The sequence below is a fragment of the Cloeon dipterum genome, chromosome 4, assembly GCF_949628265.1.
Source record: "Cloeon dipterum chromosome 4, ieCloDipt1.1, whole genome shotgun sequence".
NCBI lineage: Eukaryota > Metazoa > Arthropoda > Insecta > Ephemeroptera > Baetidae > Cloeon > Cloeon dipterum.
In genome coordinates this window covers 10,616,708-10,640,891 of record NC_088789.1, presented here as the reverse complement: position 1 = coordinate 10,640,891, position 24,184 = coordinate 10,616,708, and the positions used below count along the sequence as shown (strand labels likewise).

General features: G+C 41.7%; 1 protein-coding gene across 4 annotated transcripts in view; it reads right to left on the bottom strand.

The window, feature by feature from the left end:
- The window catches only part of LOC135944050 (paired box protein Pax-6-like), a 31,750-nt gene extending 7,662 nt beyond the window's left edge, over positions 1-24,088 (bottom strand). The window contains exons 1-6 of one of the 4 annotated variants that reach the window (XM_065490737.1): positions 23,728-24,088; positions 18,104-18,277; positions 11,922-11,996; positions 10,722-10,890; positions 10,210-10,390; positions 1,507-1,735 (exon numbers count right to left, since the gene is read on the bottom strand). In XM_065490737.1, the coding sequence (XP_065346809.1) occupies positions 1,507-1,735; positions 10,210-10,390; positions 10,722-10,890; positions 11,922-11,996; positions 18,104-18,116 (667 nt within the window). In that variant the 5' untranslated portion in view covers positions 18,117-18,277; positions 23,728-24,088. The remainder of the gene's footprint in view (positions 1-1,506; positions 1,736-10,209; positions 10,391-10,721; positions 10,891-11,921; positions 11,997-18,103; positions 18,278-23,727) is intronic. The other 3 variants (XM_065490740.1, XM_065490738.1, XM_065490741.1) reach the window with 3 other exon arrangements.
- Between the last annotated feature and the right edge of the window lie 96 nt (positions 24,089-24,184).

Genomic DNA, 24,184 nt, shown 5'->3' with positions numbered 1-24,184 from the left:
CTCCACCTCGGCAATCGCCAGGGTTGTAATCCTAGCGAAAGTAGCGTGGCACAAATTGTGCAACCACGCCCCCCTCGGGGCTAATTTGGTAGACATTCAGATTTAGGGAAATCGGATGCACCCGCCGGTGGCGAAGCAGCGCGAGATTGGCGGAAAATCGATTGGCACGCGCGCTCAGGCAGGCTTAAAACCTGTTACAAAATCACAAATGAAGTGTGTTTGATGAAAACGCGCGAGCGACGGCGGCAGCGGTGGCGGCGGCGGCAACGGCAGGCGGGTTGCCTGGCGTTCATTTTATTCGGTGGTTTTTTGAAAGAGCGAACGGGAGAAGAGAGAGAGAGAGAGCGCGCGCGGAGCGAAGAGCTAAAAGGGAAAATTGCATCACATCACGCTTGCGCGCACTCAGCCAGCGTCTCTTAACACGCTCATTGATTTAGGCTTTTCTTTTGCTTCACCTGCACCAACCGAGCGTACCAAATCTTCGCGAGCTGTTATAATAAATTTTCAAGAACATTTTTCGCTCTTTGCCTCGGCGGTGGCGCGCGGCTCTTCGCGTTTCAATGCGGTTTGAAAGGCGAACCACCCCCTTCTCGGGAAACCGCACTCTACGAAAATATACACACGACGCGTACAGCAGCAGAACGAGAGAGTCAAGTGCTCGGCTGTTTTTCTCTGCGATGAAAAGCGCTCTTAAGCACGTTGCCTGTAATTATGTCCTCTTCACTTGTGTGCATGCTGCGTGCGTGTGTTGTACCCATCATCGTTCCCAGTATAATTATGTATCGCGTCATTAACTTTTATCCCTTTAAAATGCTACTGCTCGCCGCTAAGGTGTTTTTTGGTGCTGATGTGAAAGAACAAAAACCGACAAAAGTGCACACAAAAGGACCTTTGTTCTAATCACTCAGAAAATCGATTGTGTCGAGAGAGTAAAAATTGTGCTTCGACCATTTCTATAATACATTTCGTGATTTTTTCTCATGACATTTAACATCGTTTTCCTTTCCTTTTCCAAGCTTGAAATATCCAGAATTATAGAAAAATTCAATATTTTATGAAGGCTGGTCCTTGTTTAAACTAAAGCCCAAAATATTTGCTCATAAGTGACGTAATGTTGGTTTGCTTTTTTGGCATTCTGTAATAAACAAAATTTATATTTTCGATCAATGTTTTTAGAATAAATTTAATCTGAATCGATTTTTCCATCCGTGAATTGATCACTGAAAACAGGCAAAATGATCTAGTAGAAAATTGTCCAAAAGCAATCAGTGCATTGTGCGATGGAAAATCAAAGTGGCAAATCAAATCGCGGAGCGTTCACAGACCGTTGGAGCAAATAAACATTTATTTTTCAGGCAAACACGGCAGCGGCCTGTTTATTTGTTCAGCTTCTCAATGGAGTGGCCAATTATACACAATTGGCCGTTCGTTAATAAATGGTCATCCGCTGCAGCAGATTACATGCCCCATTTTTGCGAATGATACCCTGGTTCTAGCAAAACTCACCTCTTTTCTGCAAATCGTCCCTGGTGACTTGTGCGGCGGACGGCAGGGCGGCCGTCGGGTTCGGCGGGAGGCTGAGGTGCGGGGTCTGCGTCGCTCCAGGGTACCAGGCCCAACCTGGGGCTTGGCCGTTGAACATCCGCAGTTTGTCGTAGACGGACTCGCTCTGCGAGGACGCGTGTTGCTCTTTTTGTGCAGCCAGGTTGCGCAGCACGCGATTAATCGACGACACCTGCAACAGACAAGCAATCCTTTCATCAGGCGCTCTCAAAGTCTGCCTCGAACAGACGCAGGTAATTGGATTCTCGGGGGGAAGATTTAAAGTAGAAATTGAAGAGGGGTTGACTATGGTTAGTCGGAAATAAAAATCAATATGGAGTGCTGTGAAGCAGAAGACTTCAATTATTGCAATCATAGTATTTTTGTGGCACCACCTAGAGTTGGAAGAGTCAGAAAAAAGTGTGCGAGATTTATTGATATATTTAAAATAACATGAAAAGTTTGTCCCTATTTCACGAGTTCCATTACATTTTAAACAAACAACTGTTTTAATTTGCAAATCAGGAAAATAAATTCGTGTTTCAAATTTATTTGGAAAATTATTGTTTCGCTTAAATGTTGATGTGGGCTTGAAAAAATGGCAGCCAGATACATATATTATTAATTCAGTAGAAGTGCTTGAAAATTGTCACATTTTCGCTAAAAATATTATTTTCATTTTAACCCTTCTATTCGCTAATTGTAAGAAATTGGTTTTTGCGTATAAGTTCTGATGAAAACTGGAAACTAAATCTAAAGATGCGTAATCCCTGAAGCAACATCGCTGAAGTTTTCCGATTACTCATCGACTGTGTGCACAGGCAGTTAAACAATTTATCCCAATACAGCGATCAAGGGCGGCCGAAATTTGGCACAGGACGTTTGTCTCGCCCCTCAAATGAGCGGAACAAGGCAGGCGTGTGTCAACACTTGAGCCTGATCTTTGCCAATCTAGCCGGCAGCGCGCTGATGATGTCGCTGATGCACTCTTTAAATGACTCGTCGCGCGCGGCCTGCCTGCAGCAGCCGAGCAGCAGCCGCCACCGATGGGGGAGGAGTCGGTGGAGTGGAAAATTTTCGAATAATACGCGCACAGCCAACGCCAAATATAAATAAATATACGCGCGCATGTATCAGGGGGCAGCTGGGAGGACGCTAAAAGATGGCAAACACTCGGCTGCGTTGGGGATGTGAGTAAATCATGTTGTACAATCAAACGCGGCTGCCAAGTGGGTTATTTGCTCAAACTTGAATAAGCAAGCGTAATCGATAAGTTTGTGTTTGAAAACTTTAGCAACCGCGTGCAAATTAGTGTGAATTTTTAAAGAAAACGCCTTCTCTCATATTTATCTATGGCCAAACCAAATATAACCAACATTCACGCGGAATTTTCAACGAGACAGCAATTAATTCATATTCAGGCTCAATTTTTCGAAGATTCCCTTAGCGTGTTGTCAGGGAAACTGATTGTGAGATCTAATCTGCAAAACACAATGGTCGCGCAAATTGACTTATTGCAAACAACGTGAAGATTTCTCTTTGAAATTCGGTGGAAAGCCGGGCGTAACCAGATTAATCCATTAGGATGGACGCGGAAAAGAATAAGGGCTGCGAGTTTCAGCTGTGTCGACGAGTCTAATTCGATTTCGACGGGCCCGAAAGTGCTGACGCAAAGCAAAAATGGTGGCTGCCTCGGCGCGGCGTTGAACGGAGTTGTCGGATGAGTTATCATCATCAATATGGACGAGTACACGGGGGTGTGGGTTTTGATACTAACGCTTGAGTGCGCACACTCGATATGGGCAACTAACTTTTGCCTCGAATCCATCCAACGGAAGAAAAGAAGCCAGGCAGCAAGCAGGAGCGAAACTGGCAGCAAGCTTTAACACCCTTCCGTCGCCGCCACCGCATTATAAACTGCTCTGTGTATATGTCTATGGGAGGGAAACTTGCGCGCGTCTTAAATGCCATTGCAAATTCTAGTCTCGGTCGGTGCAAATTGATTTTTGTTTGCCGTCATTACGCTTTATTTGGCGAACGTGCACAAGTCTCGGAGGTGCTGACTGGTCAATGGCCATCATCTCATTAGAAAAAGCGAGCCGAGAACGTGAAGCCCAGAGCGAGCAGAAAAAATGATAAGGAAAAAGAAAAATGTTATTTTTGTTATAAAAGAGTAGGGACAGAGATTCAGTCGAGTGGAAATTGTAGAAGAGAGGAAAGAAGCGGAGAAAAAATACTGCGCGCGGCACAGCTAGAGAGGGAAACTTTTAGTGGTTTTCTGCTCCTTCTCTCCTCGTCTTCTTCTTCTCCGCTTGACTCGCGGATATGATAACTTTTTTTCTTATATTTTGAAAATATTTCCCAATCTGCTGCCATTTTTCTTGCCGTGCCTCCTGCTCCTTTCTCCGCAGCCACTCGAGAGTGAGACGAATTAAGACTTCTTAACAACACCAGGTGCTAGGCGCGTCGCGCACACAATTATGTCCTCTCTTCCGCCCCGGCTGGGTTTAATAAGCTGGAAATAGGCCGGTGAGCACGGGGAATAAATCAATGTTACCCTCATCGCCGCGTATTTGAACTAGCGAAATTAATAGCTGGGATATCGGAATCTTCCAAGGGCCGAAGCAGAGAGACGACAGAATGAAATTTTGAAATTAGCAGATTGGGAGGAACGTTTTTCTTTGACCAACTATCGACTTTTACCTAACGAGAGCATCAAGACTTTGACAATGGAGCGGCGGCATTGTCTCGGAGAAATCCTGAAGCTGACAGCACATAAAGCGACGAGTGCAATAAGCTCTGGCAGAAAGTCTTTATAAGTTAGGTCGACTGGTGCTGCTTGCCAGGCAGTCTCTCTCAACTCTCTCCAAATGTGTGCTGATTTATCTTCTCGGGCCATTGTCTCGAGCAGGAGGAGCAACATTAAAGCAAGCGAGAGATGGCCAGAGGAAAAGGAGAGAATCGTCGCCAGAAGCAGAGGCAGCAGCTCCACAGTTATTAGCGCCGCAGCCGAGTTTGATTATTGAAAAGGCACCATGAATTTCCTAGCTGCGACTCTCTTGCTCCCGTTCGACGGTCCCTCTCTCTCTTCTCTTCTCTCTCGCTCTCTTTGCGTCATACGCACACACACAATGGCAAGAACGCGTACAATTAGCTCAGAGGCCAAGGAAATAGCCCAGATTCTCTTAACTCATCTCTTGTGAAGAAAATCTCAAAGAAGGGGCGCACAATGGTTGTGACGAGACGCTCCACTGCTCCTGAAGCAGTGGAAATTATTTGTCCATCGCTGTGTAAGACTCCGGCTAGCTCTCACAGCGAGTTGAAAGGCGCGCTCAGAGTTCAAAGTGGCGATTGCAAGTCCTGGGTAATTCCTTTTTGTCATTTTCGTGTACAGCATTTTCTTTGCGACGAGATACAATGCAGCTGAAGCAGCTCAGCCACAGTGGGTTCCGGGCAAGGGGACAATGCAAAATGGGGGTTGTATCAAAATTCACAAGATTATAAATAATGAATATTTTTCACCTTGAAATTAAACAAACCATCCGATATCTAAATATAATTTATGTCACTGATTTGAGTATAAATATCATTAATCAATATTTTTCCATTATACGCATTGCCATCAGTGAATATTTTATTGAATTAAATCATAAATCTGACTTAAAAGTGGAAGACTATATTATAATTCCAAACAAATAAAAACCATGAAATCATTTATTCAGCTTTAAAACGTATACTTTTTGTGTTGAAGAATGAAAGTACCAATTTGATACTCTTAATATGGTGCAATTAATTTTGCTGACGAGTTTACTTACTTACTAATGAATTAAACACACTTTATATAAATAAGTATTAGTAATGAAATGTAAAAAACCTAAATAAAAATCTCTCAAGATTAATATGAATATATTTTTAGTGGTTTCACACACTTACTATAAATTTCTAAAAAATCCACGATGTTATTGGTAATTACACAAAAAATCCGTCCGCTTTTTTCAGCCCAAATTCAATATATGCTATTTAACACGCCCCCATGAAGGTGCGTGTTGTACCTTTCTACGCTCAAGGAGCAGGTCGATTCACGATGCAGCAGTCCTTGAGTGGCTCAATATTGATCAGATTTTCATTTTCAATGAAGAGATGTGGCCAACAATGAGACCCGAGCGACGGCTGGCAGGCTGCGCAGAGGGATTTCCAATTTCAAACGGCACAATGAGTTTTTCATGCGATTTATTGAAAAAGCGGCGGTGACGGCGTGGGGCGAGTGCACGAAATGTGCAAACAATGAACGGCAAAATTCTGGTGTCAATAACAGAATTTACGTAACACGTCGGTGGCGGAGTAGTTTTCTGAGTGAATAAATTCGCGTTGCGTGCAGAGCAGTGCGCGTGTTTCATCAATGTTTGCTGCAGCGAGCGCGTGAATGGCTTTTTGTTGGTCGCCTCCATTCAGCAAACAAATCGACGCGTCATTTGTTTTTCCTGCTACGTTATCAATTGACATCTCTTGCCAAACAAAGACCGGGAAAAGAGCTTTTCACGCTACAATCGCGATTGGATCAAAACTTCAAAGAAGTGCCTCCGCGTTACCTAACACTTTGTTTCACGGCTGCTGTTTATTACAAAATGCGCCACTTGTATGAGGTCATGAGCGTGCAATCCGTCCGCACTCCTGTGTTGACGTCACCTTTTGTTCTTCGGCTGTCTTTGAAATTCCTGCCGTTTGCAATTGACACCATCATCGCATTCATTGATACCCAGCTTTTACTCCGTTTTCCTACTTGCGCAATCCACGAAGGAATTTCCCGATTCACTTCACGCTAAAAGAAAATTTCACAAATCGTTAAGCGTTTTGCATCGAATTCTCAACCAGGAACACCTCAATTGTTAAACAAAAAGGAATGAAATGAATTTTCTTGTTAAATATTTCTTGTCAACACTTCCCGCATTCATTCCTCAATGAAAGGTTGGTTGAACGATAGACACTGTTCAGTTGAGGGAAAACCAGTGAAATATATAGGGAAAGCTGTTAACTTCCCAAAGTGAGCCGTCACTCAAAAGGATTAAACTAATCGGTGGATCGCATAGAGAAAAAAGGTTTTGCCCAAAAATAGAATTCCCAAATAATGTAAAAGATGATATGCTTGAAGAAAAATGTAGAATGCTTTTACTTGAAATGTAAAATGGCCGAAACTTTTTATACCATGACATGAAAATGTCTGAATTTTTCGCCCGAAAAGGTTTTGCTCAAAATGGTCGAAAATAATACAGCTGAGGTTTATTTCTTATGCCGTTCAAAATTTAATACGAGCAGTTTCATTAATTTTTCAGTGAATCAGATTCTTACTCCGACAGTCTTTGAGTTGGCAGTTGGCGTGCTCTCGGCTGTTGTTTCAGGGGCCCAAGGCAGTTAGCATTTAAAAAGACTTATGAAAATTCAAATTGTATAAAAATACCTGGTTGAGGCAGAATGTCGAACAGGGCCATAACAGAAACTCTATATCAATATGTCCCTCTGAAAGTTGTTCAGAAAATCTGGCTACCAGCTTGTCACGAATCAAGTATATTTTAATTTCCTTGCTTTGAAAATGGAATCCCCAACCGGGTCGTTTAGAGACCAATCTATATATTTGTTCTTCTTGAAAAGTTGAGCAAGGCCAAATTCCTGACAGTTTCTCCATACAGCCTTCAAACAAGGTATCTCCTTAATATCGCCAGGCACTAAAGTGGATTTATTCAGAAAATGTACCATGCAGATTTCACACCGAAATTGGTACGCCCGGAATATTTTCGGAATTACACGCTTGCAGCAAAATATTTTAGGCCATTCCATTTTCGGGGTAAACCCAGCATGCCCCCCCCAAAAAAAGTTTGAAAATAAAATAAAATAATATTGATTCAAACTTTACCATTAACAAATATATAATATATTTATATAATATATTATCGAATCGGACAATATTCTATAACGATTTGCTATAACCTTTTATGCAAGGTAGAGTTTATAGAACGTCCTTTTCGGAAATGCAAAAATAGCTTGCCAAACAACAATACCTTGCTAATGCTGAAATGCATAATATAACCTCTGCAAATCCATAACATCTGTTTAGGGTATAGCCAAGAAAAATAATTTCAAACGCTCTCCCCTGAAATTTTGTTCGTTCGTTGATTGAATTGCATTGACTCGCTCAAAGAAGATTAGCAGAAATTAGATTTCACGTCAAACGTCTGCGACAGTGTGCGTGAAAAGTAAAAAAAAGTTTAGAGATAAGGGGTGACATGCTTGGCTACTTCCAAATAAAGACCGGCTAATGATAATGAAAGGGGTTGCTCTCACCCGCCCGCGTTCGATTCCTCCTTTCAGTGGTTTTTTCGGAAACCGCACAGATTTCTTTCCATCCGCAAATTTACATATCAAGCAGCAGGCTAATTTTAAATCACATTACAGAGACACAGCGCAGCGCGCGGCTTCATTAAATGTGCACCCTAGCTGTGCGTGAACGGGATATTTTTGAGCCGCGGTCTGCCCCATTGAGGGCCACGTTATTTCACAAATCAGTGGACATGAATCGCGCGATGCAACACGCTTAACTGGGCGCATTCAAAAACTGCATGCACGCGCGGCTCGAAGCCCACTCGCAGTCAACACCAGATGAAAAGCTGCACAAGCATTACCGGCTTAACAATCGTCTGGGAAATAGTAGTAAAAAATGCTTAATTAAACGCCGCGCACAACCGCACCCCTCGTCCTCTCAATTAGCGGCGCGCTGGCGTGTCGAGTACAAAAAGAGCGGAATTTCAGCCGGCGGGTGGAGCGAAGAGCAATTTTGGGATTTGCCTCCTGGACAAAAAACCAAAGCCAAGGCCAATTTGGTGTGCCGTTTGCGCGTGCCGTTCTATTAATGAGATACTATTACACGCCTTGCTTAATTTCGCGGAATGCTTTTTTGCCCGTGATATGGCTTCGTTCCGCGGCCGTCGAATGACAAAGAACTCGGAAACGTGCTTCACCTCTTGTAAAGTTTGTCATGGCCAATCGAAAAAATTCGCAATCACCATGGAGCGTAAACAAAAAATAAAAACTTTGCGTACGTGACCATTTCCATCTACAAAATGAAATGTACTATATAATTTAACTTTATCCCAAGAGAGTGAAATCATAATATTTTAGCCTAGAGCACAAAACCCTTTTTAAATCAACTTTTAATTTACTCTTTACTGCGAGTGGGTGTATCCCACGCGACTCTTCATTAGTCAAATAAATTATGTTATCCGAGGCAAGTGCTGACAGAGTCGGTTGCTGCAGGGTGAGCGGCTCTCTCTTCAAAGTTTTGCATACACACACAACAATAGCAGCCGCCGGGAGATTCGTCTAGGAGAGTTATACAATTCATAAGCTAATATTTAGTCGGTGGAAGACTTTATTGTGTGCATTATAACGAGATGATGCTGCCACGCTCTTTGTGATTACAAACGCCAAGATGGTATAGTTTTGATGTATGTGCTCGCGCAGAGCGCAAAAGCTTCTGCAAACAAAGTGTGCTGAGCACTCTCAATATGCGCGCAATTTTTACAAATCGGACCATATTGTTTGCACTCTGATTCTCATCCTGCAGCCACTTCGCATATTATATAACGACGATTCTGCACCGCAAATCCAATTATTCAAATGAACCTTTTTTCGATTGGGACCGCGATTTGTTTTGCGGTTGGAAAAATGGCCTGCTTGAAATTTGATACATTTCATTGCGAGCTACATTATTTGATACTATATATTAATATAAAATACGCGCATGAGCCGTCGTTTTGCGCCCTTTTGTGCCAGCCGCGGCGAAAAGCGTATCAGCCATACAAAATACGGCCGCAATTCATTTTTATATACACCGCTCGCAAGCCATTTTTTGTGAGTTTGCCGCCGAGAGAGCGGGAAATAAATAATATTTCAAAAGGCGGCCATTTTTCATTTAGATATTGTTCGCAACATCTGCTGTTTGTTCCGCGCGTTTCATTCTCGTCCGCTTGTCATTAGTACAAAAAGAAGACCACCGCCCTGCTTTTTATCCACGTATGCCTCCATAAGATCAAATGATGGAAATAATATGTATTTTGGATAATAGAATGTGTTTCAAGAGAATAATGAACAATACACCCTTCAAAAGATTAAAATAATTGAATTAGTTTGTTGCTAAATAATACTCTACGTATGAGTTATCGCTGTTTTATGTTCACAATAATCAAGCTGGGAAAATATTTCCGATGTTTCCCTTTCACGTATTAACTTAAATTTTCTGGCTATTTTGTACTCTAGATTGCTTTTGATTTACGATAGAAAAGCATTTCAAAAGTTACGAATTCCATTAATGCTGCTGGTAAAATGAATCAAAAGATGGCTACACAGTAAAAAGTTTTATTTTTTGTACTTTTTGTGTAAGTACGCATGATTTAAACATTAAATAGCTATTTGACCTTAAAAGGTAACATTGCCGTCCAAACACCCTTTGAACATATCCTGGCTAGAAGCTAAATAACATCCCGCGCAGAGTTAAAAAAATGTTTATAATCTGTTGATTAGAGATAAAATATATGAGAGCTACTGTGTATTAAGAGTCACGTCGGCGACCCCGTGCTCAAATGCGCGTGCAAAAGCGAGCTGAAAAAGAGTACTCACGCTAGGAATGTTGTCATTGGTGCACACGCCCTCGGAGAGCAGTCGGTCTCGAATTTCCCAGGCAAAGATGGACGGACATTCTCTCTTGTAGTCGGCTATCTTGGAAACCACCGGTGTGGTGGCCACTCTCGGTTTCGAGCCCCCTATTGCTCGAGGTTTGATGGAACCGGTCTCGTAATACCTGAAAAAGAAAGCGGCCCGAATAAAGACCTCGCGCAGACCTCGTTATGAATAACAAAAAGGGCGGCCAGATGCTTTTGTGTCCGCCTGTTCTGATGCAAATGAGCCAGAAAATTAAGCGCACACAGCCATCGTCGGCAAACACGCGGGGCAAAAAATACAAAATTATGTGTGTGACGTCGTTGGAAGAATGAGAGAGCGTTCATGTCGGCGTCATTTTGTGATCTCTCACTCAGCAGCAGCAGCAGCAGCGCAGCTTTTTCCTTTTCATTTGCCGAAACATCCAAAGTATGTGTGAGATATAAACATGTTTCGATCCAAGGTGAGCTCACCTTCCAAGGATTTTGGACACGCAGCCGTTGGAGACCTGGAGGATGCGAGAAATGTCACAGGGCCTTGCTCCTGAGTGGGCCAGCTCGACGATCTTCTGGCGGGTCGAGTCGGGTAGCGGGCGACCGTTGACATAGACGCCACCGAGCTGGTTGATGCCGCTGTGCCCTGCTAACAAGGTGTGCAGTCTGTATATCTAGGCGTTAGCAAATTTCTAAATGTCTATTTTTAGCTTTGCAACAGGACTTGGCCTTTATTATGGGCTGAATGAGAGATATTGGAGTAAAATTTTTAGAGTGGGGTATTCAACAATAGAATATACAATTTAAAAATTATAACAAAATATTTTTATGGGCATGACAGTCAAGCTAATATAGATGAATTATCGGCTTATTGTTTGTGGCAAATTCTGTAAATAAAATGTGATATTTTTATTTCCAATTTTAAGAATGTCTAAGTAAAAATCTATTATCACTTGGAAATATGGAAAAATTTAAAAATTCACATGTAAGAAAAGCCAGAAGCGATATACTTTCACTTCATCATAAAAATAAATCAATAAAACAAGCATTTTTGTGTAAAATTTTTCAGAAACTAATTATTGCTTTATGTTTGGCCCGTCACAAAGGTGCAGTCCATTCATATTGCAAAATATGCGTGGTAGTGTCTGTGTTAAATGAGCGTGTTCGCATGTTGCTCGGCGAGGGAGGTGCGGGAGTCGGTCGCGAGAGTTACCACTTGGAAAGCGGCGGCGGCGGCGTCGCTGGCGTGTCTGCGCGCCTCTCGTCTCCCTTTCCCTGCTCTACGTGCCCTGTGGTGACTATTTACTTAGCCATGCAAAACGACGAGCACCGTCGGCGTCACCCTCGTCACATAACAAAAACCACCACCCCTTTTATCACGAGTCGCTAGCTCCTCAATTTTGCATGTAATGTTCAACCTTAATGCAATTTCAAGGGCGACAACTGGAAATCAGCAAGTGGCCTATTTACACCGCCGCGCCTCATTAACCCAAGGAGTCGCCGCCACCGAGAAAGGGCAGAAGAGTGTGAACGAGAGAAAGGGAGGAGAGGCGCGATCCCGTCTTTTGTTTTTGTGTCAAATGTTGTGTGTTTCTTCTTTTTTAGTCAGCATGCGTGTGGTTATAGGGCGGCCGAACGAGGAGGATCGGTTTTCAGATGTTAAAAATAAGTATTGCTTACCTGATCCGTCAGAGGCGGGCAGCAGAAGTCGCTCGCCCAACAGCTGGGTCGACTGGTGGAGACCTGAGAAGACGCCTGATCGGTACATTGGCAACCCTTATCATTGAACACATGCAGGCATTCACACTTAAAGCACACCAATCGCAGGGCGGGGGAAGAGGGGATCAAATCTACGGGCAGGGTGGTCCCCGAGACACGAGATTTTCGAATTTGATTCTCATGGTGACAGGTGCGAGGCCTGCGCACTTTTCTATTCCTCCCTTTCGGGATTGAGGTTTGAAATCCGAGAACTTATTCTTTCGCGTTATACTTTTTATGCCGCATACAAAAAGAGTAGGCATGTGGTGAGTGCAGTCACCAATATTTTTTATTTATAATATAGGATAGAGCGATCAATTTTAATTTTTATACGGACAGTTGGAAAATTTCCTCTCTTTTGTTATGTTACTTTTTGATAATAAGTTTTAAATTACTCGGTCTAAGTAGAGGAAAACACTGTCACAGGTATAACAAATTAAAACGTTTTTCCATTTTTATTAATTTTGTTAGTTACAATACAATTAATTAGCTTAATATGCAGGCCTTGTTGGCCGCATTGTATAAGATTGACTAACTCTCGATCGTGGGTATTTGTGTATAACAATCCATGAAGGCATCAAGAAATGTGATTATAAGAGTTATTTCATAACGGCTCCGATTGACACGCATGAAAGATAAGCATTTTCCTGGTATGCACATTAGCGCCTAGCATGAGCGAGCTAGGCTTTTTGCCGGACAAATTATCCATCACGGTTGCATAAGCATCCCCATTTTCAGGCTGCAAATAATAAGGGGACTTATTTGGCTTACAATAATCCTTTTAATGGACGTACCACCGGAATGGCCGCAAATATTACTCGTGCGCTGCTACTGCTGTGTACAAGCGTATTAAGGCAAATGGCAAACACGCAAAAATGGTGTACACAGAGTGAGAGCGAAAGAGAGAGAAACACTCGCGCGCGCAGCAACGGCGGATATTTATTTTTAATGGCAAACACGAAATATGCGAACAACATTTTGCATTTATTTCGGCAGCGAGCGAGTGAGCGAGGTGCGTATTTTATTTATCTTTTTTTAAAAATTACATGCCAGCGGATGAGCCTTTTTTGGTTTTATAACAGGCTACAACGCGCAGTGAAGCAGAGCGAGAGCCGAGCGAGCGGGCTGGCTGGCTGGCGGGTGGGCAGGCGGGCGGGCCTGGGGTTTTTATTTTGCAAAATCCATTCTATAATTCCATTCCCCGAAAGCTAATCTGAAAAGCAGAATTTATTTTCATGCGGAGCGAAAGAAAGAGCCGGCAGCCAGCCAGCCAACCAACCAACCAGCCAGTGAGCGGGCGAGCGAGCGAGCGCATCATCATCATATAAAAGCAACAGTGGTGGTAGTTAGTTCCAAAAAGCTTCCACTCTGCTGAGCATAAAATGGACGCAGATTATTATAAGCTAGGACTGATGATGTTAATAAAATGCTGCGAATAAAAAGCAAGCTCCGGACGAACAATTATAGCACTCGAAAGGGCGGCAAATGCTGCGTGTGTCGCCGCCCGCACGGTAGGTAACCGCTGCACAGGTAAATTATTCTGTCCAAAAGAGTGGAGGGGAATTTGTTAAATTGCTAAAAATAATTCACTCACTGGCAGAACTAGTTGGTTAGATGAACTTGCAAGTCTTGAGCTTTTGCGATTTTGAATTATGTATTTTATTTTAGATTAGCATTATAGTGGATATTTCTACTTTCCAACATCGTGATCTCATTTTCTCTATTTTTTTCTGCAATCGATGCAACATATTTTTTTTAATCGCTGAAATAAATTTTGTATAAATTCAAAGTACTCACCAAAGCAGGGGTAAATATTAAATTGAATTTCTTCTGTGCATAATATTCAACATTTCAAGCTGAAAATCAACCCCACCCCCACAACGGTAATTTTGATTCATTAATCTGGTCCACAAGGAAAAATCGTTGGCTGCGGTGGGTTCATTGTTTTCGGCCGACCCAAATGAGGTTGGGGGAGCAGGGGGCGGGGGTTGGTGGCCCAAGGGAATGCTCGGCATGCGGCCAGAGGTGCCGCAATCGCAACCGCCTCCGCCGCCGCAGAATATTCCATCGTGGGGCAGACGCGCATCCATTGATTACATAAGCACATACACGAGAGCACCTTGATTCGATTCAAAGGGTGTGCGATTTTTCGGCGGATGCAAAGGGGTGAAAAGTGACGTCACCCATTCCGCTGTGACAGAGTCGATAATGTGGCGTTCGCTCGCATGCGAACACAGCAGAAAGCAGTGACTGGGACAGGTGTGTGGAGTCAACCAGTGTGAAACGCGATTTGGCCGCTTGGCAGATTCATCCAGCACACAACTCGCAGCCCTGCTCTCACACCTCCCGGCGTGGTTCGGCGCCGCCGCCACCATCACCAGCAGCAGCGCAGCAGGCCTCTCGGCCATGTGCATGTTTGCCCGAGTTTATGCAGCACACACACCCTAACCCTTTTAGCGGAAACTCGCAAGGAAATGTTTTCTCCCGTGAGACCACTCTGTGAGAAATCAGAACTGAACAGGGATTTACTGATTAAAGGTTGAGGGCCCCATCGGTCGTCAAATTATTCAAGATTCAATTTAACAAACTGGTGTATTTGCGATCTTTGATTAAAAGAGGTGTGATCATATCGGGGTTTTAATAATTATTAACTCTTGAGAGTTTTAGATGGTACTAATCATTTAACAGGTTTTACTAATTTTAATATTTGTCTGTGGCTGTGTATCACATTTTCATTTATTTTTGATGATGCATGGTTTTCAATCGGTGGCAAGCTCTTTAAAAATTTGAAGTGGTAAGTTTAATGTTTAAACCAAATTTAGGCTTTTTGAATTTATATTTGGGGTAATAGTTCAAGTTTAAGTGAAGTTAAATAGAGAAATCAGACAAAATTCTCGCTGCATCCAGATCCAATCTTTAAAGGACTGTGTTATAGCAAAAAAAATATGCACGAGCAACACACTAATATTTTTAGAAAAGTGACTTTAATGTTTGTGTGCCGTTCAAATGGTGAACACAGTCTCCATCCTAGAAATCTCTTATTAAATTTCTAAACACGGACTTTCCCCGTCATCGCCCAAGGGAATTGAAATTTTCTACGACAAAGAGTCGACCGTCGTAAACTTCTAAGAAAATTGTCAAAAAATAAATATTTATCGGTTCTGTTTTGAAATTGGACTTAAAGGGTCGATTTTAAAACGTTGAAAATATGTCATTCTTTGTCCCTGCTTTTTGAAAAGTTGAAAGTTGGTGCAAAATATTAAAAAAATAAATCTGAAAAGAAAAAATAATACTTGACATGGTCTCTTAAAAACAATTAAAATTTAAGCAGCAGTAAAACATAAACTGATATATATTTCGCACATTTTATTTTTAAAGCACTGGATTGGTATGGAAATTCTTCAAAGAAAATGGAGGTGTGCACCAAATAATTAAATTTCTCACACGTGCATTAACCAGAGGCAAAACATTGCGCAAGAAACCTAAGAGCAAGTCACGTAGACGTAATTGTAAAACCGCATGCGGCGCGTTCGTTCGCTAACTCGCTCGCATAATTATTTTAAACGAAGCCGCCGACGCGAGTCGCAAATAAAGAATCGCTCGCTTTGCGCGCCGTCAGAGTGCCTGGCTGTCGGAAAAATGTGCGGCGTGAACAGCGCGGCCTCGCGACTGAAAGGGCGCACGATGGAACATAATAAATTCAGCGCAGATTAGCTCACTTGATCAACATCAAAGGGTGGCTGCTGCTGCTGGTCTCGATGAAGGTGCAGGTAAATATGTGTGAAAAGAAATTCTAGACTGATGCGGGAGTTGCGAAAGAGGAAAAGTGCGGTTAAAAGTCGCGCCGAGGTGTGATGTTATTACGAGGAATATAAATAGTGTGGTTTTACTCTACATTAGTTTGCTGTGTTAGCTTTAAATCGATGTGACTGTCAGAGAATCCTGCAAATTATACAATGATGATCTCACTAAGCAAAATTTAAGGTTTGAACCAGCATAATATGCTCAATTTCATTTATAGAATGAAATCAATTGCTCATAATTTATTTGCAGTTTTGTCGATGAAAGCTCACAAAAGTAAACTCTAAAGTGAAAATAAACCTAATAAGTTAAAGAGATTTTTTAACAGGAACTATCTTTAAATGCTCAGGAAGAGATAAAAACTGTGGAACTACATAAATTCATTATTTCTCTGTTCATGGAGGGTCCCTTCCTTCCATAAACAGTTTTTCTGTGCGCCTTATGTATATATGACATTCAGTATAAGAGTTTATAAAAAAAATCCTAATTTTTATTAGATTATCTCCCACCGAATCTGTGTCTGAATGAAATTTCCTCAAGAGCTATTGAACCAAAATATTTCACCCTCTTTTTAACAATTATGATGATATTTGTATTTATTTGTCTGGATAATATGGCGATGTATGGGGCAAAATATCCCTGCAGAACTATAAGAAAGATCAATTTGAAACTAAATAGTTTTTCTAAGAGGTTAAAAAGTCTGCCCAATTAAATTTTTGGAGAAATTGAAATTATTATTTAAGGATCATAACCATGCCAGATAAGTTCATCCATTTTTTCTTTTTAAATTAATGATTTAACATTCAGTTAAAACGTATTTAAATTCATTCAAAGGTCCTATAATATTGAATCACTGAATGGCGTGTTAATTAACTCTCGATTACTCCCACAAGAGGGTGGGTGTGCGTGGGGGAGATCGTGAAAGGACAGAATGAAAACTCACCTGGCACGTGTTTGGGATTCGAGCCTTTTTCATTGGCTCTTAATTAATGCTCGCGCATTCGATGTAATCCACCGCACGCAGAGAGCTTCTGTGTGCAGTGTAAGGCGGGTGGTATGCCCGCTCGGCGTGTATAATCGCGCGGGGCGCACTTCTCCGCCCTTTCTTTCACTAATGCTCATGCACGAGTGGTGCTGCCGAGCTCAAACAACAAGCCGCCAATGCGCCGGGCGCTAATTAATTGTTCTTTTATTGCTCCGGCTCAATTCGGCTCCACCACCGTTTTTTTTCATCCAGCTCGCTCTTTCGCAAATAGCGGAGAGCAGGTCTGTTTGCTCTCGCTCTCTCTTGGTGTTTTTCGGCGTTTGCATGTTTTCGGATCATTTGCAAACAAATTGCCTCTCGACGTTTTCTTATTCCCGCACGACGGTGTTTGCTTTTAATTAGTTCACACTCGAAAATTTCACTCGGGATCGCAGAACGTTCATCACAATCAACTGACACCTAAGGTGGAGAAGTTTAAAAATTTTATTTAAAACAATTTAGCTTAATAAATGTTAAAAAACTTAATTACTAAGGAAAAATTGGACTGTCAAACAAGACTCAAGCATAAATATTTAAAATGGTTTCCAAATTGGAACGATTCGCAAGGGGAACGAAAAAGGAGCTGCTGTTGGAAAGCAAAGTTATAAATTTATAAAGAGGAGGCGCGCGAAAAGAGAGGGATAAAACATGTTCGATGAAGCAGACGCCATTTTCACCCTCGGTTTAGGGGTGCAGCAGACCAGAGCAGCAGCAGCAGCAGTAGGGAATATTGCCCCTAGCAGCCGTGGCCCCTGCGCCAATAACGGAATGGTTGCAGCTTGCGGTGGCTTCAGCTCAGTACATGGCGAATAAAATAAATTGCAAAGCGCCTGCGTGCAAGCAAGCGTGAAATATTTGTCACAGAATCAAACCGAGCAAACCTCAAATTTGCTTCTAACTTTTGCCCCTTTTGATGCTGAAATGGAAACTTTGCTCGAGCAACTTACTGTCTCGTACAGAGAGTAATTTTAAATTGATTCTTTCATCTCTCGGATGTCGAACGAGACCTTAGTATATAAAAATCGTGTCACGGGGTCGGACCAAATATTAAAGTATAGTCATGCTCCGTGAAGCGAGTAACTCGATATATTCAGTGTAAGCGAGCGCAGGAGGACGAAAAAGCATCGACTTTCCAAATCTTTCGTCCACATTCTGCCCAAAAAGGCGACGCACACAAAAGGGAGGGGAATTAACTGACGGCTGTTATTAAAAAGAGAGCATGCAGGAGCTAAATTGCGGGAGCTGCGATCACTGCTTTGGGGGTTTCAAACAGACTCACCTTTGTGGGGCATCTTCCAGAAGGCCTCAGAGCAGCCGCCCTCTCGCCCGGCCGCCACCAGGCTTGGTCCTATCAACGTCTTGGCGGATGTTTGGCACAACTGGGGGATGAAACTACCCTGCTCGGGTGGCAGGGTTCCGCTTGTGTAGTCTTGGTTGGGCCGGGGACCCACGCCTGCAGCAGATTGAAAATGGAAATCAGCGAGCGTTGGGAACGAAGCATAAACAATAGGATAGACACGCAGCTCCAACGAGCGCGTGAGATTTGATTATTTTCTGAATGGGACTGTTGTTTGTCTCGGCTCAGAAACTTTTTTATCCCGCGGTGAACGTGTTGGCTGACAAAATATAATTGATCAGGCACTTGCTCACGATGTAGAGCTTGAATAATTACACCAGAGTGACTTTGGAGAATGCAAGTTGAGAGGGGCAGAGGGCACCCTCTTCGAGTTGCATTTAAAAAATACGTCCGGCGCGTTAATAAATTGCACGCAGCGCAATTTTACATTGAAAAGGGCCACTTCTTGCGCTGCATCTGCTGTTGCTCGCCCGTTGTAACGAAGGGGTACACGCAATTTTTCATGAGCAGCACTTGATATCATGTCATTATGCCGCAGGCAGAGGGCTCTAAACTAATGCGTTTGGCCAAAACACTTGCTTCCTCGCTCTCTCGTGGGAGCACAAATAACTTAAATGTTTCGCCGCATCCCTTATAGATTATTCTTTGTTGCACCCCCTCGCGACCCTCGACGCCCGATCGGTTCCGCACTTTGACTCGAAATTACAGCCACGTCCGCTGCTGTGCATCGAGCGTGCCCGCCACACTCATTTAAGCGCGCATAACCCTTTCGTTCTGCATTAGCACGTTTTGCTCATCACGACTGCATTGATTTCAGCAAATTCGCTTTATTATTTCACATCAGCCATGAGTTGGCTTTAATAGACTGTGTCACATTTCATACATATCTTCTTCCTTATTTTTTTATAAGTACAAAGTGTAACACTATTTATTTTGTTTTTTTATCCGATCGCGAGTTGCAGTGAGTTAATAAAGAGGAACGTGTACTTTATGATGCTGAGAAATCAATCATTTCTTAGTAATTTTTGTACATGATAAATTTGAAACTCACAGGGAAGGCATTCTTAGTCAACGCAAACTATGATAAATCGGATAAATCATAAAATCTGGAAAAACCATAAATTTTGAGAACACTTCCAGTAAGCGTGTGATTTAACTGGAAAGTATATAGATTTTTCTTTCAATATAGCAGCAATATAGTGAGAACTGTTTTGAGAATTATGAATCCTTATTAGCAATAGAATTTTAGGTGCAGACGTTTATACACACACCATCCAGAAGCATCTCTGAAGCGTCAATCTCCAACACTAAACCCAGCCAGGATTCAAGCCGGCAGCTTGCATGGGACAAAACGGCTGCCATTCGATCCTTATTACTTTCCAAATTGTTAAGATTGTTGCAGGAATATTGCACAGTCTGGGTGCTGGCATTGAAGGAATAGTTCAAAGTTCATTCCTGCACGGCGCTTGCTGGCTGGATATGTTCCAAAAATATATGGGTTTTTCACAATTTTTTATTTTCTCATATATTGACTTTGTTTGCTTGAGGATAACTTTCCTAGTAAGTGCGAGCATGGAATTGAACGTCAATATTTTTTTTCATTTATTTATCATCATTTTTTTGCAAAGCTTAATCAAAATGATACTGATTTTATTATATGCGTAAAAATAATTAAGACCACTATCATAACTACTTATTTGTTGGGGAGCCCAAACCCTCCTCTTCTTGAAATACGAAACTGGAGATAATAGCATGGTTCATGAACAGAAATGGATGATAATCACTTATGTACTTATTTACCAGCTTAAGATGAATAGGTATAGGTATTCATTTGCTCAAGAAACAAAAAAATAAGGTAAAAGCAATGTTGTTTTAATTCTGCAAATTTGCAATTCTACAATTGTTGATGGCAGTTCATTCTAAATGAAAAAAAATGCACGTGAACCTCCCAATTGCTTGAATGTTTGTGTAAATATGAAATGCACGCGTATTGCATATTATTCGCTCACACGATATACCCACACAGAAACCCTGCAAAGTCGCCAACATTGTAGTTGGTTATAAGAATTAATGCTGTGCGTGTTCATGGCGAAATATTCGTTCAATTCGACCTCGTTGCTGACCAGAAGCGGCTGATAATATATGCACACGCATATGACGAAGAGAATCGTGCAAATTAATATAATGCAAGTGCAGGTGAAAGAGCTTGGTCGTTGTTGTTCGAGTGAGCAGAACATTGAATAAGAATAGTGCATGCAGCAGCTAAAAAGCGTTGCTTTCACCACACGTCTCTAGTTTTTAGCTGGCTTCCTCCTCTTGCAAATTTAGCGGAGAGCCTATCTGCTCTGACCGATCCGCGAGCGAGCGTGTTGAGTGCTCAACGGTTGCGCCTCCTCACTCATTATTACACCCCAGCCCGTGTACTAACATACTTGCCTCCGTCCTGTACTTATATGTGCATTAGGAACTTGCTCATGAGCACTGAATCATGCAAGTGCGCTAAGCAAATAATACAATTATCAAGCTGCCTTATTCCAATGCCTTATAATATTACATGTGCTGATTTTAAGGGTTACGCTTGTAGTTTACACGTGAAACTTCCCTTTTAAGTGTTCTCACGATGTGAAAATTATGATCAATCGCGAGAAATAAGAGTATTCATGAATTAAATATTTCCCTCCTCCCAATCGCTTTCCAACCTTGTACCAACTATTGCATTCTTTCATAAAGAGATAAGAGTTTACACTCTAAATGATTGAATTGATAAAGAAACGTTTCAATTTTTTGATACTTTCAGCATGGAACATATATATTTCTTCACATTTTTACAAGAGCACAATGCTGGGAAATGTTGTAAATAATCCGTGAACACCTGTTACCAGACATACTTGAATTTTAATTTTGTTTTTGCACTTCAAAGAAATGCATAAAAAACAGTAAACCAATATATTATTATGTAACAGCGCGGGATACAATAAAGTTATTACATCGCACTCCAATGATTATTTAAAACGTGGATTTATTTTTTCATTTTTAATATATCCATCCTTAAACGTTTTGACCACGAACTCGTCTATGATGTCTATTGGCTATATTATTCTGGATTTTGTAAACAAATGATCAATGTGGGATCAGAGTGATATACATTAAAAACAGAGAAACATAATTTTAGCCCATAACGAAAATTTATTTGAGAATATAATTAGCATACATATTTAAATAATAGAGAAATCAATAAATACACAAAGCAGATCCGATTAAGTCCATTAAATTCTAATTCAATGGACTCGGCAGTATGGAATATAGCTCTTAGTGAAATTTCAGCTATCGTCAATGAATTCGTGCAGAACTGAGAGCCATTTGATAATTTTAAATTTCAAAGTACTTACAATAATTTTTGCGGTCCGTGTGGCGAGAAATTACTCTTGTAATCGATCGTTTTTGCAGATTTATCTGCTAGTATATTGGTTAGCCTATTCTTGCTATGAATTTTTTCCAGGATTTATGTGTTTTATGGACATTGAAATTCCAAGAAATCACACAAATTCTTGTATTTATATAGATGCGAGCATTTGTTCACAAACATAATTTCCATTGAAGTGACAAAATCATCCCTCCTGTTTTTATTTCATTTCCTGTTATGCCCCAACGACCACTTGTTAAGCGCTTCACAATTCCTGGTGGATTTGCAATGAGTGATATTTGATGTATTTAACGCTCTTGTATATTTTTTTCAGAGAATGGTGCAGAATAGAGTCGCAGAGCATGGACATGTGGTGCATTCCGTTTGCAAGTTATACGACCACAGGCTTTTGAGCGCTCAGGTGGTACGGATTTATTTTCAACTGTGCGGAGCTTCTCAATGCGGACATAATGCCGTTTGACGAAAGTTAAAAAGAGCTCGGGAGTCACGGCAAAAGAAATCTTTGTCCTGCACGCGACAAAGATGCTGTTTTTTTGTCGAGCAATACTCATTCAATGAATTTTTGCCTTTTTCGAGTGTTGCATGCGTGTGTCATGCTGAATAAAAGTGTCCGCAGGCTACCTTTTCTCCATGTACGATGGTTTGCCCAGAGTAAAACACCTTTTGTGTGTCGAACACCCTCACTGGCGTGTTTTTAATTCATTCAAAAGGACCATTTACGAGTGTGACACACGGCGCGCTGAAGTCGCTCGCCTTTGCTCTCTCGTGAATTATTATCACTGCGCAAGCATTTCAGCTTGAGACTACAATGAAAGATGAGTGTAATTTTCACACTACATTATGCTCGCGGTCATGCTTTTTCTTACTTCCGCTTTCATCTCTCCGTCGCGATCTATGCTAGATTATACACGCCTTGTGGAATTTCCGCTCGGTGGAAAAATTGTGTTCGCTTATTGGATTTTTATCCGAATGGTTTCATATAGCTTCGACATCTAATTAAATCGCGCGTCATTATAAATTGGCATTTCGTGGAAAGTTAAATCAAAATATAAAATTTTATCACCGTAAATTGAAACTATCCTAATAGCCATTCTACACTGTTAACCTTAAAGCACTTTTTAGTGATAATTCTGAGACAGGGAAATTACTAAAAACGCGATCCAGACAGAGCCGATTTTATTTTTATTTCAGTTACCAGTTCGACACCTTCGCGCGGTGCATTGCTATATATTATACAAAAATATAGGCATATATTTGTCTAATATCAGCTCTCTTTGTGGCGTGATTTTATTTTATTTTTTAACATCTGCTCAGCAAATTTCGTGGACTATGAGCTCACCTTTCTTAAAATTAAGAGCACGTAACATTCAAATCAATAAAATTTGATAGGATTATTTTAATTCAATCAGTTCACACATTTTAAAATTCTTGCGGCAGCTTGCAGAATTGGAAAATAATTTTGTACGTATGTTTGGCACATGAGATAATGATTAAAAATTGATTTCCTACTCTATGATTTATGCAGTAAAAATTTATTTATGCGGTATAGCGTTTAAAATACCAAATTCATCACATTCAAAATCGTAAAAGAAATCATCACGAGCTTGTAGAGAAAATTTACCTTCAATTTTTTCTTTGTCGTAACGAAGAGCATTCTCAATTCTATAACAGCCAATTTGAAACCTATAATATGCTCTTCAAATTAATATGATACTTGATGAACCGCGTGCCAGATCTTTTTTACTTGGTCGCGGTGTAATTGCAAACAAATATAATACGATTCGAGACGCGCGCGTGTAATGCGATCCAACCGCTTGTGTGAATTGAGTGTACTTTTGGAAAGAGATGCGCGTGGTTTTATATTACCCCGCGTGTATCCACAAAGCGGGATTGATTGCAAAAACGAATTCAAAAAGTTCCCTTTGGCCTACAATAAAAGGCAAGTATAGGTAAATTGAGGACGAGTGCAGGAATATATTATGTCACGAAATCGATCGCACGTTGTAGAAACAGTGAGCTAAGTATTTATCTTTCTTGTGACTCCACCATTGAGTATTTTTTAATTTTGTGTATGTTGTCAGAGGGAAAATGTTGGGAAATCAGTGGGAAAATTGGCACTGACCTTAGCTGTGTGCCAGCATCAACAGTGAAACGGAGAACGTGAAGAGTCGCGAGGTTTGGTGAGCCGGCGCCTTGTCCGCGACGGAGAAAGCAGCAAAGTTAGTCGGCCACGAAAGTCGATTGGTGAAAAGCGTTAGGGCCGAACGCGGGCAGGGTGGACGTGCAGCAGAAAATCGCGTGGCGGGCGCCGCGGACGAGTGGTGGCCAACGAGGCTTGGGCGCCGATTTGTGCTCGTGCGGAGACAAGTCAAGCGGGCTCACCAGCTGCACACTTGGATGACCGTTCCATTCACCCGTAAGTTTTACACTAGCTGTGTGTGCCGCCTGATGATGTGCCACGGCATAACGCGCTCACTTCTCCTTCCTTCTTCGGGGGTGGATGGCTGCTGCCGGCGGTGCGATTGAGGGGGCCCCTCTGCCCTCTGCACGCCAGCAGACACACGGTGCTGTACAGAACG